Raw genomic sequence first — 23,881 nt, 5'->3', positions numbered from 1 at the left:
ACATCGACGATTGGTTGATTTTAGCTCAGACCGAGCAGATGGCGGTTCGGCATCGAGATGTCGTCCTCGCTCATATCAGAAAGTTGGGGTTGAGGCTGAACGCAAAGAAAAGTGTATTATCTCCTTCCCAGAAGACCACTTTTCTGGGTGTCGTTTGGGATTCGGTATCGATGCGGGCGCGACTCTCTCCGACCCGCATCGCTTCGATTCTCTCAGCTGTGAAACAAGTGAAGCTAGGCCAGCTACTCACTGTCAAGCAGTTTCAGAGACTGTTGGGTCTGATGGCAGCAGCGTCCAACGTTATACCTTGCGGCCTGTTGTACATGAGACCGCTACAGTGGTGGCTCAGGACCAAGGGATTCTCCCCGAGGGGAAATCCGCTCCGCACGTTCAAAGTCACGCGGCGCTGCCTTCGTGCTCTGGTCATGTGGAGAGAAACTTGGTTCCTATCCAAAGGTCCTGTGCTGGGGGCTCTTTGTCGTCGCATAACGCTAACGACGGATGCTTCCCTCACAGGGTGGGGGGCGGTCATGAGTGGTCGCCCAGCCCAAGGTCTGTGGCAGGATCATCATCTTTCGTGGCACATAAATTGTCTAGAGATGTTGGCTGTGTTTCAGGCTCTGAAACACTTCCTAACAGACCTGAGAGGCCATCATGTGTTAGTTCAATCAGACAACACGTCGGTGGTCTCTTATATAAATCATCAGGGGGGCCTGCGGTCTCGCCGGCTTTACAAGTTGGCCCGTCAGATCCTCCTGTGGTCCCAAGGGAAGCTACTATCTCTGAGAGCAATGTATCTCCCTGGGTATTTGAATGTGGTAGCAGACTCCCTGTCGAGGCAGGGGCCGAGGCCAGGGGAATGGAGACTCCACCCCGAGGTGGTGGAGCTCCTTTGGTTGAGTTTCGGTCGCGCCGAGGTGGACCTATTCGCTTCCAAGGAGACCACTCATTGTCATCGGTGGTTCTCCATCACTCTTCCAGCCCCCCTGGGGTTGGATGCTATGGTGCAGCCGTGGCCGAGGTCACGTCTGTACGCCTTTCCCCCGATTGCTCTGTTACCAGGAGTTCTGGAGAGGGTCCGCCGGGACGGGGTCAGTCTACTACTAGTAGCCCCGTTCTGGCCGGCCCGAGTATGGTTTGCGGACCTGATTTCTCTCCTGGACGGTTCTCCTTTGGAGCTCCCGGTCAGGAGGGATCTACTCTCCCAGGCGGGGGGCACGATACTTCACCCCCGCCCAGAATTGTGGAAACTGTGGGCTTGGCCTCTGAGGGGGCCCAGCTCATAGACTCCGGTCTCTCAACCGAGGTTGTTGAGACCATTCTTAACTCCAGAGCTCCATCCACGAGGAAGCTTTATGCCTTGAAGTGGAAACTTTTCACTTCTTGGTGTGGAGAACACCTGCAGGACCCAGTTAACTGCCCAGTGGGTGCAGTGCTGGAATTCCTGCAGGAGCGCTTCTCCACAGGGTTATCCCCCTCCACACTAAAGGTGTATGTGGCGGCACTAGCTGCTTACCACGTCCCTTTCAGTGGAGTTTCTCTTGGGAGACACCCGCTTATAACTCGTTTCCTCCGTGGCACTTTGAGGCTGAGGCCAGCAGTTCGTACGAGGGTGCCGACTTGGGATCTGGCCATTGTATTAGAAGGTCTTTCCCTAGCTCCTTTTGAACCTATCGAAGAAGTTCCCGAGAAGTTTCTCACTTTTAAGACTATCTTTTTGCTTGCTATCTCTTCACTAAAAAGAATCGGAGATTTGCAGGCTCTGTCGGTTTCACCCTCGTGCCTGGAATTTGCACCTGGCATGGTTAAAGCTTTTCTGCATCCTAGACCAGGTTACGTTCCTAAGGTTCCTACTAATATTGTTAGACCTACGGTTCTGCAGGCTTTCTGTCCTCCTCCATTTATGTCATCGGACCAGGAGAAACTTAATTCACTCTGCCCTGTTAGGGCATTAGACGCTTATGTCCACAGAGCTGCCCTGTGGAGGAAATCAGAACAACTTTTTGTATGTTTCGGGCCACCCAGGAAAGGGTGTCCTGCGTCTAAACAGAGAATGAGCAAGTGGGTGGTTGAGGCTATCTCACTTGCTTATGAGTCGGCTGGCCAGCCTTCACCTTTGGTTGTCCGAGCTCACTCTACCAGGAGTATGGCTGCTTCTAAAGCTCTTTTGTCGGGGGTTTCCCTGAGTGATGTTTGTGATGCGGCTGGATGGTCTTCACCGCATACTTTTATTAAGTTCTATGACCTAGACTTAAGCTCTACCCCTGGGGCACAGGTGCTCTCGTCCTCTGTGCGCTAGTCTCACATGACGGTCATTTGGTCCTATGGCGACGTGGGTATTCGCGTTCCCGCAGCGTTTGACGCAGCTCGAAGTTCCCTTGAAAGGGAACGTCTCGGTTACGTATGTAACCCTAGTTCCCTGATAGGGAACGAGACGCTGCGTCGCTCCGCCATACTCCCGGCACTCCCGTTAGCGCTTCCTTCAAGCCTATCAGAAGCTAATGCGCTTGTGTTTTTGGGGTGCTTTATAGTTTCCTGGTCGATGACGTCACCCGCCTATGACGTTTCATCTCTCCATTGGGCTGATTCCATACGTGCTTCATGACGCACAACGCAGGGGCGTTCCCGCAGCGTTTGACGCAGCGTCTCGTTCCCTATCAGGGAACTAGGGTTACATACGTAACCGAGACGTTTTTTACAATCACTTTGTTACTATTTTCAGAACCTTGATGTCATTTTTCACAACTCTAGACACAAAACTCACAACCAATGATCAAAAAGCACATTTTTCAAAACTCTAACCCTTTTCTCAATTGCTTGGATACAATACACATAAAACTTAGATCATTTGTTCATTCAACAAAGATCACCTGTTCAATATGACACAACTTAACATCAAAGTACTACTATTTCAAAAGGCAATTCACACATTACATTTCAAATGAGTGTCTATTCATTTCCTTACAATGATCTAACTATCAATTGATACAACTGCTCAAAATGATAAGTAACTGTTGCATTACTCTTAATGCATAGTTGTATGGAAACAGACACACAATCTTCCATGTTTACAGTAAATCATGAAAGTTTCAAGATAATGAGATTCATTGTCACCAATTAGCATGGCATGAACCAATTAGACTACAATATCCATGGATGTAGCCTAATATTTTATCATACTGTAATGCTTCATCAGACACTGTGTCTATGGTGCCAAATACTGTACCACCTTTTCAGACTATGTACAGTATTGACAGTACAGTACTGTATAGATGCAGGCCCTTGTAACTGCGTGTCCAATTCTGCCAATCACAGCAGAGCAGTGTCAGGCCTGGACTCGCCATGCCAAAGGTTTTTTCCAAGATGTCATTTTCCAACATCCATTGTGATGTAGATGAGAACCTGTGGCCAAATCCACAACACAGAGTTGATGACAGTGTAGAAGTACAGTAATCACTCCTGTTTAGTTTCTTACAGCAAGTTGAGGAACACTGCATTTGATGTTTTACAGTACTGTCTTTTCTTTTCTATTTCATAGCTAATTATTTTTGCTTTGATTCAAAAAACCATGTTGTGATTGTACTGTAGTGTTTTGCATCAATATATTACAAACTTTGTTCACAATGATTCCACTGTGTCTGTAATATTCTCTCTACTACTGCAGTACTTTTACAGAGATGTATTTACTGTACATGTAGTACCATAATGAAACCTGTATCACCTATTTTGCTCTACAATATTTAATGATTGTACGAACAATGACACAGTGAAACTATCGGTTGCTTGTGTGTGGGTGATCTATAGTTATGTTTCAATGGTATTTCACAGTTAATTTGTTTTTTGAACCAATGATTGTGCAAGTGCAAGATTTCTTTAAAGATGTGAATGCACAATGCAATGTTTCGAACATTAGACAGCCTGTGTTACAAGTGATTATCGTTTTGAGTTTTGTGTCTAGAGTTTTGAAAAATGACATCAAGGTTCTGAAAATAGTAGCAAAGTGATTGTAAAAAACTGTAAGTCCAATATGTCTATTCAAACAGAGATAGCTTCCCTCAGATTTAAGGCCTGTTGCAAATAGATACAGCATAGCTTAAATAGCCATTAAATCAGTGTGTGTGTGTGTGTGTGTGTGTGTGTGTGTGTGCGTGCGTGCGTGCGTGTGTGCGTGTGTGCGTGTGTGTGTGTGTGTGTGTGTGTGTGTGTGTGTCTTTATATGAGAGATAAGAGTAACGGCTACAGTAGGCTATGAGACGGGCTGAGATGAGTTAAATCACACCACAGACTGCCTGGAGAAAAGCCTGAGGGAGTTCCAGTGTATAATGGCAGCTTTTGGAAAGCCTAAGCCATACCAGAGAAGGACAGATTGAGGGTCATTGGTCATTCTATACATAAAATGCTAATTTAAATGATGTTAGAGCTTAAATATTTCAGTTAAATGTGAAAACAAATGATTCATTAAGTAAAATGGAAATGGAAATGGAAACTATGAACTATGAAAACATGAGCTCAAAATATGTTTTAATTGGTAGGATAGGGAAAAGTGCAGTAGCCTATGGTTTGCATGCATTTATTTAGATTCCTTGCAAGTAAACCTTGAGTAATAACTTTAAGTTATTTGTGGGCCATACTTTGTTATGGGGACTTTCCCGAAATCCATGCATAATCTGCCATACCAAACAAGACAGAGATGCAAACAGTGATGTTTACACCAAATTTCTGGTATCCTACTGTAAAGTACAATAGTGTGAATTTGTTAAGCTGGTTTTGTTTGTTGCTTAGCAACGAATAATTAACATATTTTGGAACAACACTATGAATGTTTTTTTTTGTTGTTGCTCTTTTGATGTCAAACACAACATTTATAGCTCTTACCTGTTAGGGTTTTGCATTGGGAACGCTGTTGTTTTGAATGTTTAACAATGGTGCCTCTTAGTGGTTAAGATTCGGCTTAGTTGTAGCCTATTCAGTTGCATTTTTACCTCGGGCTGATTTTTTTCCAAAGTGTTTTTTATTTTTTATTTTTAATGTAAACCCATTTCACTCAGTTATTTTATTTGTAACTACTTGTATATGGAGCTGCAGTCAGTTGGACAAATTAGGACGTAAACAGGATTTCGTGGTGTTAAGTGTAGGTTACACCCCCGAACACTAGACGCCGCTGTTTGAATCCTGTAACGTTAGCTCCGTGAGAGGCGCTCTGAAGTGTTTACCGAGTACCGACACAAAACAAAGAGCAGACTGGTCAAACACTGACCTGACTGAACCACCGGCTTTACTTTAAATAATGGGCAAAAAGCATAAGAAACACAAATCAGAGAAGCACACACACGACGGTAGGTCACTCACGATTCATTAAGCAGGCTGGAGAATACGTTATATTTTGTTTCTGTAGGCTGAAAGCCTGTTTTAAGTAACATTATAAACTAACACTGTTAGTAACAGCAGGCACTATGAAGCAGCACTCAGACTCTTGATTCTGTCAGTGGATGAGTAACTAGCAGCCTGATATCTGATGTCCACAGCGAATAGAGTAATGTGTGGTTTCTCAGTAATGTTGGCTTAATTCAAAGGCTACCGAGCTGATTGTTTTGCTCCGGAATATTACATAATACTAATTTAGCAGCTGTTGCTTAAACCATCAGATTAACCAAGGCAGTATCAGAATAACATTTTTTTTAGGTTCTTTTCTCCATAAATGTATTAAAGCTAGATGAAAGTGCATTGGGCGTCAGTAATTAATTTTTTTATGTAGGTTTAAAAGAGAGGACATTAAAGAAAATTTCTGATTTTTCACAAAAAAAATATTATTTTGTGTCGTTGTTATCACTAATAAATAGCTGTCTCTTTTGAGAAGAGTTATACTTCTCAAGTTCTCATAGACATAGTTTGGTATCTGAAAAGTATAATTCTTCTCAAAAGTCACAGCACTTGCATATTATATTGTTGTCCTATTGTTATTTTAATTGCTTCTATTCTATTGCTCTCCTCATTTGTAAGTCACTTTGGATATAAGTGTCTGCTAAATGATTAAATGTAAATGTAAAAGAGGCAGCTATTAGTGATAATAATGACACACTAAATAATATATTAAGGTTTTCTGTATTAGTTAGGTTATTAGTATAGCACCTGAGAGTATAGCAAGAGAGACATTGGATGAATCAGTTGTTCAAAGTCGTTTGTGTTTCTGGCATTGAAGAGTTCACCGAGCGTCCTCTGAAGCTGGTGTTAAAAGTGGCTGGGAATGAAGTCACCACAGGCAGCCCTAGTCTTGAGAGTGTTCATGACGACCAGGTAGATTACGACAAACACAACAAGAAAAAGAAGAAGAAAAAGAAGGACGAGAAGGACAGAGCCAGTCCTCCAGTGTCGCCGGCTGACAAAAAGAAAAAGGTGAGATATGAAAACTGTTTTTGGCTTGTGATTTTCTTGTGTTGTTTATGTGCTTACTACATCCTAAGCAATGAATGTGTCTCATAGATGACCAAAAAAAGGAAGGGCACAGACTCTGTGGATCCAGACTGGGATGAACAGAGTAGAACTCCTGCTCGCTCCGATGTTTCCCAGGACAAGCCTCTCACCCTCTCACTTGCCAGAATGGAAGGTAAAGCAGTGCACCCTCTCAGGGTTTAGGATTCATCTATTTTTGATGCTATTGTTTTGAAGGATTGTGTGTTTGTGCTGATTATCTGTTGATTATGGATTTTATAATTCCTCAGAAAAAGAGCAGACGCCTCTACAGGAGGCCCTGAGTCAGCTCATCCGACAACTCCAGAGGTAGGACTGGCTAACTTGAGGACAAGTTGTGGATTCATATATGACTAATGTACAGTACTGTTGAAAGATTTGAGGGTCGGTAAGATTTTTTTTGTGTGTTTTCGAACTTTATTAAAATGCTCACCAAGGCTGCATTTATTTTATCAAAAAATGCAGTAAAAACAGAAAGATTGTGAAATAATATTACAAATGAAAAGAACTCTTTTTTTCTTTTTTCTTTTTTTTTAAATACTTCTTCCTATGACAGCAAAGCTGAATTTTCAGCATCATTACTCCAGTCTTCAGTGTCACATGATCCTTCAGAAATCCTTCTAATATGCTGATTTGCTGCTCAAAAAACATTAATTATTATTATCAATGTTCAAAACACTTCTGCTTTTTTTTGTGGAAACCGTGATACATTTTGTTGGGATTCTTTGATGAACAGAAAGTTCAAAACAACAGTATTTATTTAATATGGAAGTCTTTTGTAACATTATACATTTCTTTACTGTCACTTTTGATTAGTTTAATATGTTCTTTCTGAATAAATGTATTCATTTCAAACTTTTGAACTGTAGTGTATAACTTAATATATAACTACAGTGCTGATCTAAAAAAAAAGAACTTGCACAAATGACCTCTGATTCTGCATTAGTATTCTCAGTCTGAGTATCCTATTAGATCTGTGTTTTGGGTCTTATTTCCGGTTGTGTATGGTCAAAATCCTGTCTGTAATTACTGTGAATGAGAGCTGAACGCTGCTGTTTACTGCAGGAAGGACCCTAGTGCATTCTTCTCATTCCCTGTGACGGACCTGATCGCCCCAGGATACTCTCTCATTATAAAGAGACCCATGGACTTCAGCACTATGAAGGAGAAAGTGAAGAGGGAACAATACCAGTCACTTGAGGAGCTCAAGGTAATGTGATCATCACTGCCATTACTAGGACACAGACTGGCACTCGCACTACCTCTGCGGCGAACTTACGCCGTAGCTACGTCATAGACTGTGTGTAGCACGCACCCTGACCTATGGTGTACCCTGACGTGCACCTCTCCAAAAACGTAACAACGCGTCAATTCTACGCGGACCGCAAGGTCTGTGATTGGTCTGCTAGAACCCCTCCCTCAGGTTTCACATGCTTCCTCTGCATGTGTAATTGCACGTCAACGCGGACAACGGCGCAGAAGTATAATTGAAAACCGACACGTAGCCTACAGCGTAGAGGATACGGCGTAGGTCCGACGCAGAAGTATTAATCAGCCTTTAGGGGCAGTAAGCAATTTCTGAGAAACGCTGTTGAAAATTGAATCAACACCCAAACAAACAAATTGATGAATAATTGCTAGATGTCTGTTCTGTGTAAGTGCTGAAAAAACAAAACATGGGTTTACATAAGCCGCTTTTCCACCGTCGGTCCGAACAGTTCTTAGAATGGTAAGGAACGGTTCCAGCTGTGTTTCCAGCCTTCCCTGTGTTTGAGCCTTCTCGGCCCGGAATTCTCAGCACGAATGGCTACCCGTGCCGAACCGTGCTGCTTGAATCCGCGAAATGACGTCGCCACTCAGGATTGATCACTTGTCTGTTGCCTGGCTACCAGTTTCTCTGTAGCTGGTTAAGCATGCTATTTGAGTGAAGTAAACAAAACAATAATAAAATTAAAAGCAGTAGCTGACCATTCTCCATAACGCGGTCGCTATTTACATCTCATATCATCAGTAAACCACCGTGTTACAAAGGCAACGACTGACCCGTTTGTATTACATTCCAAAGAGTGGCCGCTATCAGCCCCACAGTGGAAAATGAAACCATAATCGTACCAGCTGGCCCGGTGCGGCACGGAATGGAACGGTTACGCAATGAGAACCGTTCGGCCTGACGGTAGAAAAGCGGCTATAGTCCTGGCTGTGTAAATAAGAGAAAAACTAAGTGGATCAGACCTATCAACTGAGCACCAAAGCACTTTAGTAGCCATGGTGGGGGAGGAGAGAAAGTGGGCAAGTGGGACATTTGTAGAAAGAAAGATAGCTGAGATATTACCAAAAAGGAAAAGGTCAGAGAAATATACTTGGAAAAAGAAGGGTTACGTTCAGGAAAGAGCTCTCGGACCCGTGTTAATATTGGATAAGCTTTCTAGACGTTAGAGAGCAGGAAGGCCTCAGATGGATGCCGAAGTTGCTTTGTTTCTGTTGAGTGCTGAGTAACATTAGTTTTGCCATGTTTCACAGAACCAAGATATGCTGCTGTTGTGCTGTTTGTGGTTGCATAGCATGGCGGAGCAATCAAGGGAGGGGTGCGTTTATTTGGGTTGATTTCAAATATGCACCTTTAAGTAGTCATATATTAATGATTATTCCAGCTGCCTTTTATTTGACAAGTGACAAGCAATGATCTACACAGTCATATTGAATATTGATAATGGCCATTTAGACGTGGACAGCTGATGAGGTGATGCTGTGCTGTTCTCTCACAGCTGGATTTCAGAGTGATGTGTGAGAACGCTATGATCTACAACAAACCAGAGACGATTTACTACAAAGCGGCAAAGAAACTCCTTCACTCTGGCATGAAGATCCTGAGCACAGTGAGTAGAAGAAAAACTGGAAAATTGTATTGGAACTTGTATTAGATATAGTTACATTTTAGAGGTATAGTTGTTGAAACTAAATTTAGCCATTTTCACAATTTTCTTTTAAAAATCAGTTTTCACACCAGAGGGCGCTGATGTGCCATGCACAATATTATCCCATTATTAGTGTTGTTGTAGTAGAATGTTGTTCAGTTATACCCATTCAAATTTATCAAACTGGAAAAGTTGAACACGAAAATTAACTTTTTTTTATGCATTTAGGAGAGACTGGACAGTTTAAAGCAGAGCATAGAGTTCATGGCTGGCCTGCAGACGTCCAGCAGTCGTTCAGCAGTGGATGGAGACGAGGATGGTGGGACGTCTGACCCTGCCAAAGAGAACTCGTCGGTCATGGACACAAGTGACAACTCGCAATCACCCCGTGTAGGCAATAAAGATACTCCAAGGTATGAATCACATTTTTAACTTCTTATCTATTACTAGTTTGTCTGGATTAAAGGCCGGTTCACACCAAGAACAAAACTTAAACTATATTAGCCTCTGCACCAGTTGTTATTGCACACTGCAGTTATGTTAAAGTCAATGGATTTTAATTGCCTGTCAAAAAAACAACAACTGTTGTTCATCTGTGTTGTAATAGTTGCAGTTGTGGTGTGAACTCCATTATTCTCTTATTAGTATTACAGTTTTTTAAACTAGGCCTTAATCTTCCATGGTCATCAAAGGTCAGTTCAGTTGAGAGTTGGGCGAAACTTCCTTTCAGTTAGTCTGATCCTGATGGTGATTTGAAAGTGAACAATTCTGTTTCCTCTTTTTTTAAAAAAAATTTTTTTTTTTATAATTCTTAAAATAATGGTTCATATTAATCTCAGGCAGGATATGAAACACTGCCAAATGAGAGTGAAAATACTTGCAGGTTTCTCGCCAGTTGGCAGGTTACTTCGACATAACGCATGGTTTAAGACCGAAAGTCTGACTGCTGCTGATCTAAGTGACGTGAGCAAATCAAAGACCCACACAACGTGTAAAAAAATCTGTCTCAACTTGTGCATCTCTTACGACAGCCTTTACCTCAGTGGAAATAGGCGTTCTAGATAAACCTCTTAGGGTACATTTTCTTCTTCTCCACATTGAGATGCACATCTAAAATATAACATTTTAATAAGCTATGCAAAATACACCTTTATCCATAAAATATTTATGGCTGGAAATAGTTTTCAATTCAGAAAGTTAATACCAGATCTTAATCACGGTGATGAATTGGCTGCCATTAAACTAAATAAGATATATTGTCTGCCTGGGAAAAAAAGAGCGTGACTTTACTTAAATGGGTGATGTGGTCAGTAAAAAAGCTTCTTTTCTCCAGTTTTCCTAACTGTGCAGCTATTCACATTGGCTTTGTAGCTGGATTCAAGGCTTCTGCTGCTGTACTGAAGCCAGTGAGACATTCCAAGGTGTTGCCTGGGTGTTCACTGTCTTTCTCTATTTACTCTCTCTTTTTGTTGCTTGCCTACGTAAATCGGCTTGGCTGCTGCAGTGGGACGGAGTCTTGGAATGCTTAAACATGTCGTGACTTGTAGGCCATCTGTAGCCAACGAGATACGCACAGACACACATTTTATATATTTTCAGGGAGGATGAATCATCTTCCTGCACACTACTCCGCAGGGTCCGGTAGAGGCTTGAGAACAGGCCCACAAAGACCACACACTTATCTATTATGACATTATTCATAATTTATCCAATCACTGCTCTGACATCAGAGTTCATTAGGAGTTTCAGGAATGATATGCCTCATATGTGGGGATTTATTTACTCTAAAGCAGGAGTATTACTGATAACACAAATACATTCAGAATTGCATCAATGTTTGTGTAACAGAGACAGTAAGGATGATGCTCAGAAGAGCCAAGCAGAGAAAGACCTGGAGGAGATCAAAAAGATTGTTGAGGAGTCTGGAGGGAAACTCTCAAACAGACGTCTGCAGTGTGAGGTAGGAGTACAACACCAGGGAACATGAACCATGTGTTATTGTACAGCATTCACATGTGAGATCGTTCACTGAGCATGTCAGATAACAGTTGATGAACGGCGCTTTTCTTATGAGCAGCTGGAGTTTGAGAGAAGGACGTCTGATGGCTCAACCACTCTGGGAATCCTGAACCCCGCTGACCTGAGCGCTGGAGGTTTGTGACTATGAGTGTTAAAGAAAACAAGCAAATGTTAGACGTGTGTACAAAACGTGTATCTTATGCTTCCATGCCAGATCCAGGATACTGCCCAGTCAAATTGGGAATGATGGGAGGTAGATTGCAGTCTGGAATAAACACCCTTCAGGGTTTCAAAGAGGACAAGAGAAACATGGTCACTCCAGGTATTATACATTCACTCTGTCACTAACTTGAATCTCACTTTGTATCGGTCTCAACCGCTCCGTTAAAACCAGTACTACTCTTACTCGTTTTCCTGGAAAAATGACTTGATGAATAAAATGTCTCAATTAGCAATGGGCTTCAGTCTGTGGCCTTACCTTCAGTCATGCGGAGAAGATCATGGTAAGGGTGTGTTATAATCTCTGTTTGAATACCTAGTGTTCAACTGCCAGAGGAATGTAATATTATGTGCCAGAAAAATCTAATTGTTCCTGCTGTCAATTAGAAAAAAAAGACAGTGGGCTGTAGTTTCTACTCATCTGTGTTTTTTTTTATCTGTCAGTTATCTGTGGTGCTTGCTAAGTTTTGCTATTGTTCATATTTTAATCCCTAAATATAAAAATGTAGGACTTCTTGTCCCACACTGTGACATGAATGATACTGCAGATTGTGAGGGTTAGGCAGAAAAATATCATAGCCTTCCATTTTAAGAAGCCAGGGATTTGGTAAGCAGCCACACAGCACTGCTTTGTTAACCACTCGCAGCATCCTAGTGAGGTTTTTCATGGGCATTTCTCACTTGGGGACATGGGTAAAGGTAAAACTCTAAACCATTAAATTTTGATCAAACAACTATAGAGTCAAGTTAAATATTTGTACCATGTAGTTTCAAAACTGACTGTTTTGGAGTGAGCAGTGCATTAGGTTTAGACTGCCTTTTATCAATCTCATTGTCTTCTGTAGATTTTGGCCGGGGTGCACTTTGGGGCCTCAAGGTGACCTAAAATTATTTAAAATAAGATGAAACGAGCATTAAAATAAGCTGGAACAACTAAAAATCAAGATGTTTATCATTTTATTTCACCCCCTTAACAACTGTTTCATTTAAGGAACCAGGCTTTTCACAGTGTTGGAAAACCTTGATATATATAAGGTAGCCTAATTTGAAAAGACCTGGAAATTTCTAGACCAGGAAAAGTCATGTAAATCAAGAAAACCTTAAAACAGCATGACCATTTTTTTCTGTAAATGCACTTTTTTTTGTTAGGCTAAAATAGATTCCATATCCAGTAACATTCAGCTACTAAAACTTTTGATATTTTAATTGTACTTATTTTAGTTGCTTTTAATTTACAGAAATTTAGAGTACCCATAGATTAAAATAAGTGTAGGAAACCAATTCAGGAGAATGGGGAACTTACAATGGAGTCTAAAAGGTTGAAACCCACAGTTTTAGACTGTGTTCTGTCCTTCCTCAGAGTCTAACTGCTGGCTTTGGCAGTTACTTATTGAAACATTGTAAAAAATATACCTACTATTATTGGAATCAGTCTGTGTAGCATAAATTATGCGTAAAAGTCTCCACATGCCTCTCTCTCTTTTTTGCAGTTGCCTATATGAATTACCTATATGGCCCATTCAGCTCATATGCTCCTACATATGACTCCAGTTTTGCCAATATCAGCAAAGAGGACTCCGATCTTATTTACTCCTTCTATGGAGAGGACAACAGTCAGCCAGAATCTGAAAGGTGTGTGTGTGTGTGTGCTTGGAATCAGCCATATAAAGAAATATATCCATGAATTTAGATGACTAAGAAGCACTCTTTAAAACTGTGTTTTGAACCTACATGCATTTGTGTTATGTGAAGCTGCTCTTCTGCAGGACAAAAGGCCCGATTCACACCCTTCCCCTGCCATTCCACAATTATAATTTGGATGTGTGTGTGTATATGTGTAGCGTTGCAGATTTCCTTGCTAAATCCGAGGAGCACATGAGCAGGTTAGCAGATAATATCTTGGATGCTTTGACCAGTGGGGAGCACTCGAAACAACTGAAAGAGACAGCAACTGTAAGAAATCTCTCTACACGCTCATTACTGCAAGTCTTTGGTCAATATACACTCACCTAAAGGATTATTAGGAACACCTGTTCAATTTCTCATTAATGCAATTATCTAATCAACCAATCACATGGCAGTTGCTTCAATGCATTTAGGGGTGTGGTCCTGGTCAAGACAATCTCCTGAACTCCAAACTGAATGTCAGAATGGGAAAGAAATGTGATTTAAGCAATTTTGAGTGTGGCATGGTTGTTGGTGCCAGACGGGCCGGTCTGAGTATTTCACAATCTGCTCAGTTACTGGGATTTTCACGCACAACCATTTCTAGGGTTTACAAAGAATGGGGTGAAAAGGGAAAAACATCCAGTATGCGGCAGTCCTGTGGGCGAAAATGCCATGTTGATGCTAGAGGTCAGAGGAGAATGGGCCGACTGATTCAAGCTGATAGAAGAGCAACTTTGACTGAAATAACCACTTGTTACAACCGAGGTATGCAGCAAAGCATTTGTGAAGCCACAACACGCCCAACCTTGAGGCGGATGGGCTACAACCGCAGAAGACCCCACCGGGTACCACTCATCTCCACTACAAATAGGAAAAAGAGGCTACAATTTGCAAGAGCTCACCAAAATTGGACAGTTGAAGACTGGAAAAATGTTGCCTGGTCTGATGAGTCTCGATTTCTGCTGAGACATTCAGATGGTAGAGTCAGAATTTGGTGTAAACAGAATGAGAACATGGATCCATCATGCCTTGTTACCACTGTGCAGGCTGGTGGTGGTGGTGTAATGGTGTGGGGGATGTTTTCTTGGCACACTTTAGGCCCCTTAGTGCTAATTGGGCATCGTTTAAATGCCACGGCATACCTGAGCATTGTTTCTGACCATGTCCATCCCTTTATGGCCACCATGTACTGAAAACCTACTCGTGGTACCCCGGGTCAGACTCTCCACGGTGGGCGGGAGGGCTTTTAGTGTTGTTGGCCCTAAGCTGTGGAATAACCTGCCCCTGAATCTTCGTGTGACCGACAACATCCGGACCTTCAAAAAACAACTTAAAACTCATATCTTCAAGCTTGCCCAATAAATCAGTATCCTCATCACTGCTTCGTGCAGTAATGAGGATGAGGATAAATCAGTATCCTCATCACTGGAACGGGAGCTTCGTGCCCTGGATATGCATCCCACATATCTCCATCAACTGCAAGATGCTATCCTATCAATATGGGCCAACATTTCTAAAGAATGCTTTCAGCACCTTGTTGAATCAATGCCACGTAGAATTAAGGCAGTTCTGAAGGCGAAAGGGGGTCAAACACAGTATTAGTATGGTGTTCCTAATAATCCTTTAGGTGAGTGTATATATTTACAGTGGGGAGAACAAGTATTTGATACACTGCCGATTTAGCAGGTTTTCCCACTTACAAAGCATGTAGAAGTCTGTCATTTTTATCATAGTACTCTTCATCTGTGAGTGACGGAATCTAAAACATTGACATGAAAATCACATTGTATGATTTTTAAGTAATTAATTTGCATTTTATTGCATGAAATAAGTATTTGATACATCAGAAAAGCAGACCTTAATATTTGGTACAGAAACCTTTGTTTGCAATTACAGAGATCATACGTTTCCTGTAGTTCTTGACCAGGTTTGCACACACTGCAGCAGGGATTTTGGCCCACTCCTCCATACAGACCTTCTCCAGATCCTTCAGGTTTCAGGGCTGTCGCTGGGCAATATGGACTTTCAGCTCCCTCCAAAGATTTTCTATTGGGTTCAGGTCTTGAACTTCTTCCATTTTCTATTGATTGCGCCAACTGTTGTTGCCTTCTCACCAAGCTCCTTGCCTATTGTCCTGTAGCCCATCCCAGCCTTGTGCAGGTCTACAATTTTATCTGATGTCCTTACACAGCTCTCTGGTGTTGGCCATTGTGGAGAGGTTGGAGTCTGTTTGATTGAGTGTGTGGACAGGTGTCTTTTATACAGGAAACGGGTTCAAACAGGTGCAGTTAATACAGGTAATGAGTGGAGAACAGGAGAGCTTCTTAAAGAGTAACTAACAGGTCTGTGAGAGCCAAAATTCTTACTGGTTGGTAGGTGATCAAATACTTGTCATGCAATAAAATGCAAATGATTTACTTAAAAATCATACAATGTGATTTTAATGTCAATGTTTTAGATTCCGTCACTCACAGTTGAAGAGTACCTATGATAAAAATGACAGACTTCTACATGCTTTGTAAGTGGGAAAACCTGCAGAATCGGCAGTGTATCAAATACTTGTTCTCCCCACTGTATGTATACCGTGTTATATCCATTTGAATTCTTTTCAATGGGACGGCTTACTTAAATCTGCTCTTAAAACATCAATTCTGGTTTTGATAGGATGATTTTTGTTTTCCTCAGGATAATCTGCCCATGGAAGAGCCTGCAGAGAAAGTAGACACAACAGATGATACTGAGGTAAAACACTCTCATATCCTCTGAATGAGATTAAAATGTCTACAAGTGCATACTAGAGTACAGCTCACTTGAGTTGAAATGAAAACACAAACCTGGTATTTAAAGGCAGCGTCAGGACCACAGACTCTCTGCTCTGCAGCAGCTGTGTCAACAACACCAACCAACTTTCACACACTAATGGAAAGAATATTTGCCCAGACACACACCAACACACTCTCCCCCCTGTCATTTTTTGACTTCCTCCTTCACTTACACTGATGTATGTGTGTGAGGGTGCTGTGGACGTAGAAGGAAAGGTAAGCATGGGTTGTCTATGAACATACTGCAGCATTAATCTGTGTGTGACTGCGGTTCAGCTAGCATACCTTAGCAGGGTGGTGCTACTGTTCAACACTGTTTTTAGCAGTCTAAGTATCACATATTATAGCTAGTGGATAATTCATAGTTTCATCCCAAGACCCAACATGCATTTTATCTAGTGATTCCCAACACTGTACTTGCCCCTGATGGGATATCTAGGCTGGTTCCATGGGGTACATGGAAGGAATTTGATTGTGCTTGTGAACAGAAATGAACAGCCAAATAATATGGCTGTCGGTACATTCAAGTAACAAACTGTATATAATGCTATAATTTTTTTTTTTTTGCCATACTTTTCAAAAGTTTGGGTTCGCCGTTATTTTAACGTTTTATTTTAAAGAAATTACAGTAAAAATAATGTTACAAAATCCTGAGAAGAATTCTGAATAATAATAATAAATGTTTCATTGTTTCCACAACAATATTAAGCAGCACAGCCATTTTAATAAGAATAAATGTTTTTGAATTATTTATGAAGGATTGTGTGATTTCTGGAGTAAGGATGCTGATACTGAAATTACATTTTAATTTATATTAAAAATAGTAAACAGTTATTTTAAATTAAATGAATATTTTACAGTATTACTTTAACTTTATTCTTAATCAAATAAATGCAGCCTTGCTGTGTATTAGAGACCTCTTTCAAAAACATTTGAAAAAATCGTAAAGGCCCCAAACCTTTGAGTGGTAGTGAATACACACAGGAACGCATAGTCCAATAAAAAAAGTGGACTATGTTTTGAGTTTTCTCCAAATTTTGAGCACATTTCTGGCCTGGTGTCAGTCCATCCCCCCCTTTTCACGTCGTTTCGCGCATGTCTCTGTAGGTTGTTGCGTCAGATCCCAGCAGTGGTGATAGTGTGACGGCCCTCAGTTCTGTGGGTTTGAATCCTGACCTGCTTCCTGAGAGCTTCAACACAGAAGGTGAGAATCTCCTTTTTCTGAAAGTGTAGTTTGAAATATGGATAAATACTGTTTAGTCGTTTTAGATGTGATTCATCAGACCCTATGAAAATCCAGGCCCCATGTTTTTCCAGTTTATTAATGAACTGTTTTTTTCTCTTGTGATGCATCTTTCAATGTCTATTATGCTTGATGAACTGATTATGATCCTCCTCCCTCAGCAGTGGAATGTAACGCAGCGCATCAGTAACATGTGTGAGCTCATTTCCCATCGATTTAACAGCAAACGGATTGATCTCAGTAAAAAAATTCTCTTCCTCCCATAGAAGCAGAGCATTTCCAACAGAAGCTGGATGAGACGACGGTGTTGCTGAGGGAGCTGCAGAAGGTTCAGAAAGAGAGACTGAGTGCCAAACAGCCGCCAAACATCATCTGCCTACTGGTTCCTACTGCTAAAGAGCTGCAGCTTGGTACGCACAAACACAATATGACCTTTGACGACTGGTTCACTGCTCAGATAATACTAGACAAACACTAACATTTTTCCGGTCTCATGTGTTTTTAGTTTTTCCTTACTCAAGGAGTTTTAGTGAGTCAGTGTTGTTGCACATTAACAGACCTGTGGGTTTCAGCAGCTGTTTAAAAGCAGATATACTTTTCACAGTTTTGATAACTTCTAACCCCCACCATTCTTATTGCAGCGGAGAAAGTTACTGGTAACCTGGCCCATTTGACCAGTCAGGTGACCCCTGGTGACGTGTGCAGTGTTTATGGTATCAGAAAGGCCATGGGTGTCTCGCTACCCAACGATACCGCACAGGACACATTCACACACCTGACCACAGGTAACGTAAACACAGCACAAACAAGAAATATCCAGCAAGTTAGACTTCGTATTTTTACGTGTTTTGTTTGTGAAATGACTCTTGTTTGCTTTATCTACTCAAAAACTTGCATTAACAGGAAAATGCGGGTAAATGTGTTTTCTGTTTCAGTGGGAGATATAATTGAACCCATGGAGGGAGTGTGTTGAGATCCTCCATCACTTCGGTCTATCAGTCTGCTTATTCCAGATCATCCCGCAATGGTGCTGTTTCTGATTTACTTTTGTTTCATTAAATAAACATCCTTTTTTAAGCATTTTGTGTATTTCCATTCTTAAGTTGCACAAATTGAACATTAGCAAGTGACTTGATACAGAAATAAATTGCTCGTTTTAGTTCACCAAAAAATGTTCATCATTTACTAAGACCTTTGTTCATCTTCAGAATACAAATGAAGATATTTTTGTCCATCCATTTGAAAGTCTGCGCATCAGAAAGATATTGTGAAAGTAATCAAAATGAATCAAGCTGTGTACTCCAAATTTTCTGAAGAGCAGATTTAATTTATTCACATATTAAAGGGATAGTTGACCTAAAAATGAAAATTCTGTAATCTACTCACCCTCATGTCAGTCCAAACCTGTATGGAGTTTCTTTCTTCTGTTGAACACAAAAGAAGGTATTGGGTAACCAAACAGTTGATGGACCCCATTGATTTCCATAGTTACTCCATAGTTACTTTTATTCCATAAAAATACTATGGAAGTCAATGGGGTCCATCAATTGTTTGGTTACCCATAATACCTCCTTTTGTGTTCAACAGAAGGAAAAATTAATGTAAGTCTTGTGCGTTTGGAACAACATGAGAAAATGATGACAATGTCAGCGGATAGCATTTGTAAATGTCTGAATAAAATATTAAACGGTTTTAAAAATTCTAGCTATAACCTGAGAGTGGTTCATAGCGGTAGTTGTGCTCTCTGCTAGATCACAAATCCTATCATGCTTTGGGAGAATTAAGAGTAATCCTTAAAGGAAATGAGACCAAGGCCTATGAATGTTATTACTTGTGTTGCCACTGTTGCTTTGATCTGAAGCCAAAGTAAAGTTTTTTTTTTTTACATAGAATCATGGGTAATTCTAATCAGCCGTCATATTTGGCAATGCCAGATATAACTTCAAAGACAGAATATTGCTTTTATTTGCAAATGTTTGTCAGAGTTCATCCATTGGGAAAGAATGTTGGTTCATGTTTCTTAATGCTCTCTTGAGATTTGCTACTCTGGTAAGGCAACACATCATTTATCTGTTATAAATGAATCTGCTATTAGAACTATACAGTCTCACTCTGCAGAATGGAGCCCCATGTCCTGTGTGACCTATGACCTACAGGTAAAGGAGTTTTCTCTCACCAATTTGGCAAAATGATACACAGGAAGCATATTAAGTGTAAAATGATTTATTCTCACAAACACTGGTACAGAAAGGCAGCACATAATCTCAAACCATGTAAATTCAGTCACACTGTAACACTCCATGAGTGCTGAAAACCCAGAGAGGCGCATAGGAATTGCAATCTAAATTGAATGTTTATGCCTATGGCTTCATTAGACACATACTTCCCACTTTCAATAAGCATTCTTATGGAACAGAAACAGACCTTTTGAGCAAATCAATTTACTGCGATGTGAGCTGAGATGCATGAGTACATCCATTCGTGAATATACAACTTCAGATGAGAGAAGCCACAGAGCTATTTGGTCAAGATCTGAGAAAGACAATGGGACATCGATGAAAGTACACTTTCACTTTAAGATCTTTAATTTTCATTCATTTACATGTATTCCCCTGGTATATGTAAACATTCCTTAATAGTTGAATCTTTAGGATATTATGAAGCTAAGGAAGGCCCATCTCCAAAATCCACAATCTCAACTCAAAGGCAACAGCAAATCAACACTGAATGTCAAAATTTGGCATTCAAAACACTTGGCAGTTTTTTTGAAACAAAACACAAAAAAGCATCCACAGCATTTAGATTCAAGCAAGAATAGGCATCCACTATTTTGTTGCTCCAAAAGTTGATAATAAAGGACACATTATTTCAAATGACTGAAGAAATTCTAGATATTTTCACATCTGTTCATCTGTTATAATGAGTTTGTGTGGGTCAGGTGTTCCCTCTGTCGACAAGCTCAGTCATCCCAAATCAGTCTAAATCCAACAGGATCAAGGCCACTATGACAGCAGTACCCAGAAAGTCTGAGAGCAATACTGAGAACTAATATTTTCCTTCAGCGAACTCAAGTTACCCACTGTCTGTGGTCTGTGTCCCATAAGAGGATTGCACAGTTCAGCTTGTGTTCATGTGAGATGTGTGTATGTATACGTTGCTGCATATCTGAGAGTTTCAGGTCTCCAAATGCTGCCAAAACAAACTAACATTTCAAATTCAGAAAAAAATGTGCAGTTCTTTAGACATGCTCTAAAGAAACAAATCCAGTAGCAATAAAACATTCTTGAAAAAAACCCCAAAGAGATCACATATAGGTCCGGAGTCTGTGTGTGCGTGTGTGTGTGTGTGTGAAGCTGTCAGTCTCAGCTCAGACCGATGCCCTGTTGTTTGCTGGAATCTGTGCACACAAAGAAGGTTTTGAGCTCTCCTTTGCCCTTCACATTGATCAGGCCACGACACTCACATAAGTAGCCCAGCTTCTGTAGGACATCTGACGTCTCCTCTGTCACCTGCAACACAAACAGATGTCATAGAAAAACTGATCTTCTTTTCATGTTTTAATGAGGGCAAATCACTAAGCTATTTGGAAAATCTAGACATGAGAAGAGAATTATCATCATAGCGGATCTAGAGACGTGAAGTACCGTAAGAGTGATTCAATTCCTACCTGTATTTTTCCCAGCTCTCCAGTGCTTTCCATCCGACTGGCCACATTCACAGTGTTTCCCCAGATATCATACTGTGGTTTCCTGGCTCCAATCACCCCAGCAATCACTGGGCCATGGTTTATACCTGCACAAACAAACGCAGATCAATGAAAAAAAACTCTCGAAACATGACATCTGCATTTGAATTCACTCTAAACCAGCAGTCATTTACTATGACTGTACTAATGGTGCATGATTTTGGGGTTTGGGGGGAATCTAAATGTGATTTAAAATGCGAGAAAAAAGAAAAAAAGAAAAGAAAAAGTTACAAAATTTGTCCAGAGTTTGAGAGTATACAACGATATGATTATAAAATAATAATAATTATAATTATTATTAATGTGATCACTATTATTACTAAATCAAAATATCAAACAAAATAAGAAATAGTATTATTGTAACATTTCACTGAAAAATAAAAGAAAGAAAAATATGATATAAGCTGTGCAATAATAATAGTACAACGGTTAAATTACAATAATAATATTTAAGGATGTCTTAATTTCTTCATTACAATTTCTTCATTTCTTCCGGCGGCTGGTGGCGGGTTGACTAGCTTTCGTTAGGCACACTCGCAAGGTCTCTCGCTCTCTCTCTGTCACAAGGCTAGTCTGTGTTCTGTCTGGTTTCATGTTGTCACAGTCAAGTTTGTGTTTCTGTCTTGTTTCATGTTTAGCAGCTCCCCGTTATGTTTATTAGTCTGTCACAGGTGTTTCCTATTAGCCACACCCTCTTGTTATCTTGTTAGCTCGTTTACCCTTGTATTTAAGCCTGTATGTCTAGTTTAGTCTTTGTGGGTCCTTAATGTTGTATGCTGGTTGTTCTGTTCCCTAGTACTGTTTCCTGAGTCTGTATAGTTTGAGTTTGGGTAATAAAGAAATGCTGCAAATGGATCCTACTTCCTCGTCTGCTTCAACCTCTCGTGACAGAAGGACCCACCTCACCATGGATCCAGCAGATTGTCGCTTTCACCTCCGCCAGGATAAACGCCTGATGGAGGATTATGTAAGAGAATTTTTGGAGTTTTGCCATGGAGTGAACTTTAAGGACACGGACTTAAAGGACATGTTTGGCCGGGGACTTAATACATTTCTGTATTTCCTCATGCCTCACGATACCCCACATTACACTCTGGCACAATATATTGGGTTCGCCCTTTTATTGAGTGGTTCGCCATTTACGGTGGGCTTTGCAAGTGAGGAACCCCACAAGCTCACATTATTCCCTGAGGCCGCTGTGGAGGAAGCTGTCCCTGAGGCCGCTGTGGAGGAAGCTGTCCCTGAGGCCGCTGTGGAGGAAGCTGTCCCTGAGGCCGCTGTGGAGGAAGCTGTCCCTGAGGCCGCTGCGGAGGCCGCTGCGGAGGAAGCTGTCCCTGAGCACGCCACGGTGGGCGCTCCCGAGTTGGTCCAGAAGCACGTCAGGGCCATCGAACCTGAGACTGTACACATCGTGCCTGCCGAGCCTGAGTCTCTTCACGTCGTGCCTGCCGAGCTTGAGTCTCTTCACGTCGTGCCTGCCGAGCCTGAGTCTCTTCACGTCGTGCCTGCACTTCACGTCAGTCCTGCACTTCACGTCAGTCCTGCCGAGCCTGCACTTCACGTCAGTCCTGCACTTCACGTCAGTCCTGCCGAGCCTGCACTTCACGTCAGTCCTGCACTTCACGTCAGTCCTGCCGAGCCTGCACTTCATGTCAGTCCTGCCGACCCTGCGCTGGAGCCAGGGCTGCCCAGGAGGGTGAACTCGAGTCCTGAGCACGCTGTGGAGGGCGCTCCCGAGGCTGTTCCTGAACTGTCTGGTCCGCCCTGGTCGCATATACGGCATGCTCCACCCTGGCCGCCCTGGCCGCCTGCACAGTTTGCTCCATTGATCTGGCCCTCCCACCTCTCCCAAGAACGCCTCCGTTTCACCACCACCCTGGACTATCTTCTGAAGAGCGTCTGGGATCCGCTCTTTAAGGGGGAGGTTATGTCACAAGGCTAGTCTGTGTTCTGTCTGGTTTCATGTTGTCACAGTCAAGTTTGTGTTTCTGTCTTGTTTCATGTTTAGCAGCTCCCCGTTATGTTTATTAGTCTGTCACAGGTGTTTCCTATTAGCCACACCCTCTTGTTATCTTGTTAGCTTGTTTACCCTTGTATTTAAGCCTGTATGTCTAGTTTAGTCTTTGTGGGTCCTTAATGTTGTATGCTGGTTGTTCTGTTCCCTAGTACTGTTTCCTGAGTCTGTATAGTTTGAGTTTGGGTAATAAAGAAATGCTGCAAATGGATCCTACTTCCTCGTCTGCTTCAACCTCTCGTGACACTCTCTCTCTGCCGTGCTCGCGCTATGTATGTTATGCGCGCAGTATGTTCTGTCTCGCATGCGCGCTCTAGATTCCGGCAGATCTGAACTAATTTGCGGGCATCAGGGAGACGCAGGAGACTCCCGGGAGACTTGGGATGTCTGCAATGGCCACAGACAATTTGAGGAAGTGGTGGGGGAAGTGATGTATGCCGTAAAGCAGTCGAATTTTGTAGTTCTTTTTGTGCACGGGTTCCTACCCGAAACCCGAAGTTACATAGTGCCAGTAAAAACGATACAGACCACGTCAGGCTATGGCAGACGTGTCATTTAACTTATTTTAAGTCGATGTACCATCACAAGGGTCTTGGAAATATATTATGAAGGTTGAAAAACTACATAGTGTTACTTTAAGGCTGTGTGTCCACCAAAGCGTTTTTAGCCAGCTGAAAACGCCTAGATGTGGGCGCTTGAGAGCGCTTTGGCAGCGCAGCGTTTTTTCAGTTGAGACGTTTCGTTGCTATGATACAGAATATCCACAGC

General features: G+C 41.7%; 2 protein-coding genes across 3 annotated transcripts in view; one reads left to right on the top strand and one right to left on the bottom strand.

Moving 5' to 3' along the window:
- Positions 1-5,198: 5,198 nt before the first annotated feature.
- brd7 (bromodomain containing 7) lies at positions 5,199-18,434 on the top strand. Of its 2 annotated transcripts, none has more exons than XM_056233834.1 (17): positions 5,199-5,336; positions 6,200-6,393; positions 6,481-6,604; positions 6,720-6,777; positions 7,534-7,678; positions 9,234-9,344; positions 9,612-9,796; positions 11,232-11,343; positions 11,461-11,536; positions 11,617-11,724; positions 13,112-13,253; positions 13,463-13,574; positions 15,975-16,031; positions 17,219-17,315; positions 17,624-17,764; positions 17,996-18,139; positions 18,290-18,434. In XM_056233834.1, exons 1-17 carry the CDS (start codon positions 5,288-5,290, stop codon positions 18,325-18,327), a joined length of 1,893 nt encoding a protein of 630 aa, XP_056089809.1. In that variant the 5' UTR covers positions 5,199-5,287; the 3' UTR covers positions 18,328-18,434. The 2 variants fall into 2 exon arrangements, with proteins under 2 accessions (XP_056089809.1, XP_056089808.1); XM_056233833.1 differs by having other exon boundaries at positions 17,621-17,764.
- A 1,341-nt stretch (positions 18,435-19,775) lies between these two features.
- adcy7 (adenylate cyclase 7) overlaps positions 19,776-23,881 on the bottom strand; it is a 69,679-nt gene continuing 65,573 nt past the window's right edge. Inside the window, exons 25-26 of the mRNA XM_056233838.1 lie at positions 21,022-21,146; positions 19,776-20,863 (exon numbers count right to left, since the gene is read on the bottom strand). Of these exons, the coding sequence (XP_056089813.1) occupies positions 20,717-20,863; positions 21,022-21,146 (272 nt within the window). The 3' untranslated portion in view covers positions 19,776-20,716. The remainder of the gene's footprint in view (positions 20,864-21,021; positions 21,147-23,881) is intronic.

Source organism: Rhinichthys klamathensis, unplaced genomic scaffold (assembly GCF_029890125.1).
Source record: "Rhinichthys klamathensis goyatoka isolate OS25496 unplaced genomic scaffold, OSU_Roscu_1.1 h1tg000378l_1, whole genome shotgun sequence".
Lineage (NCBI taxonomy): Eukaryota > Metazoa > Chordata > Actinopteri > Cypriniformes > Leuciscidae > Rhinichthys > Rhinichthys klamathensis.
The sequence above is the reverse complement of the archived record's forward strand: the minus strand, read 5'-3'. Positions and strand labels throughout refer to the sequence as shown.

What these genes read in the sequence shown, in the direction of transcription:
- brd7 (XM_056233833.1), top strand. Translation starts at nt 5,288, where the DNA reads ATGGGCAAAAAGCATAAGAAACACAAATCAGAGAAGCACACACACGAC. An exon ending in AGTCACTTGAGGAGCTCAAG is followed by an intron (nt 7,679 to 9,233) that starts GTAATGTGATCA and finishes GTTCTCTCACAG; the next exon opens with CTGGATTTCAGAGTGATGTG. An exon ending in GAGAAACATGGTCACTCCAG is followed by an intron (nt 11,725 to 13,111) that starts GTATTATACATT and finishes TCTTTTTTGCAG; the next exon opens with TTGCCTATATGAATTACCTA.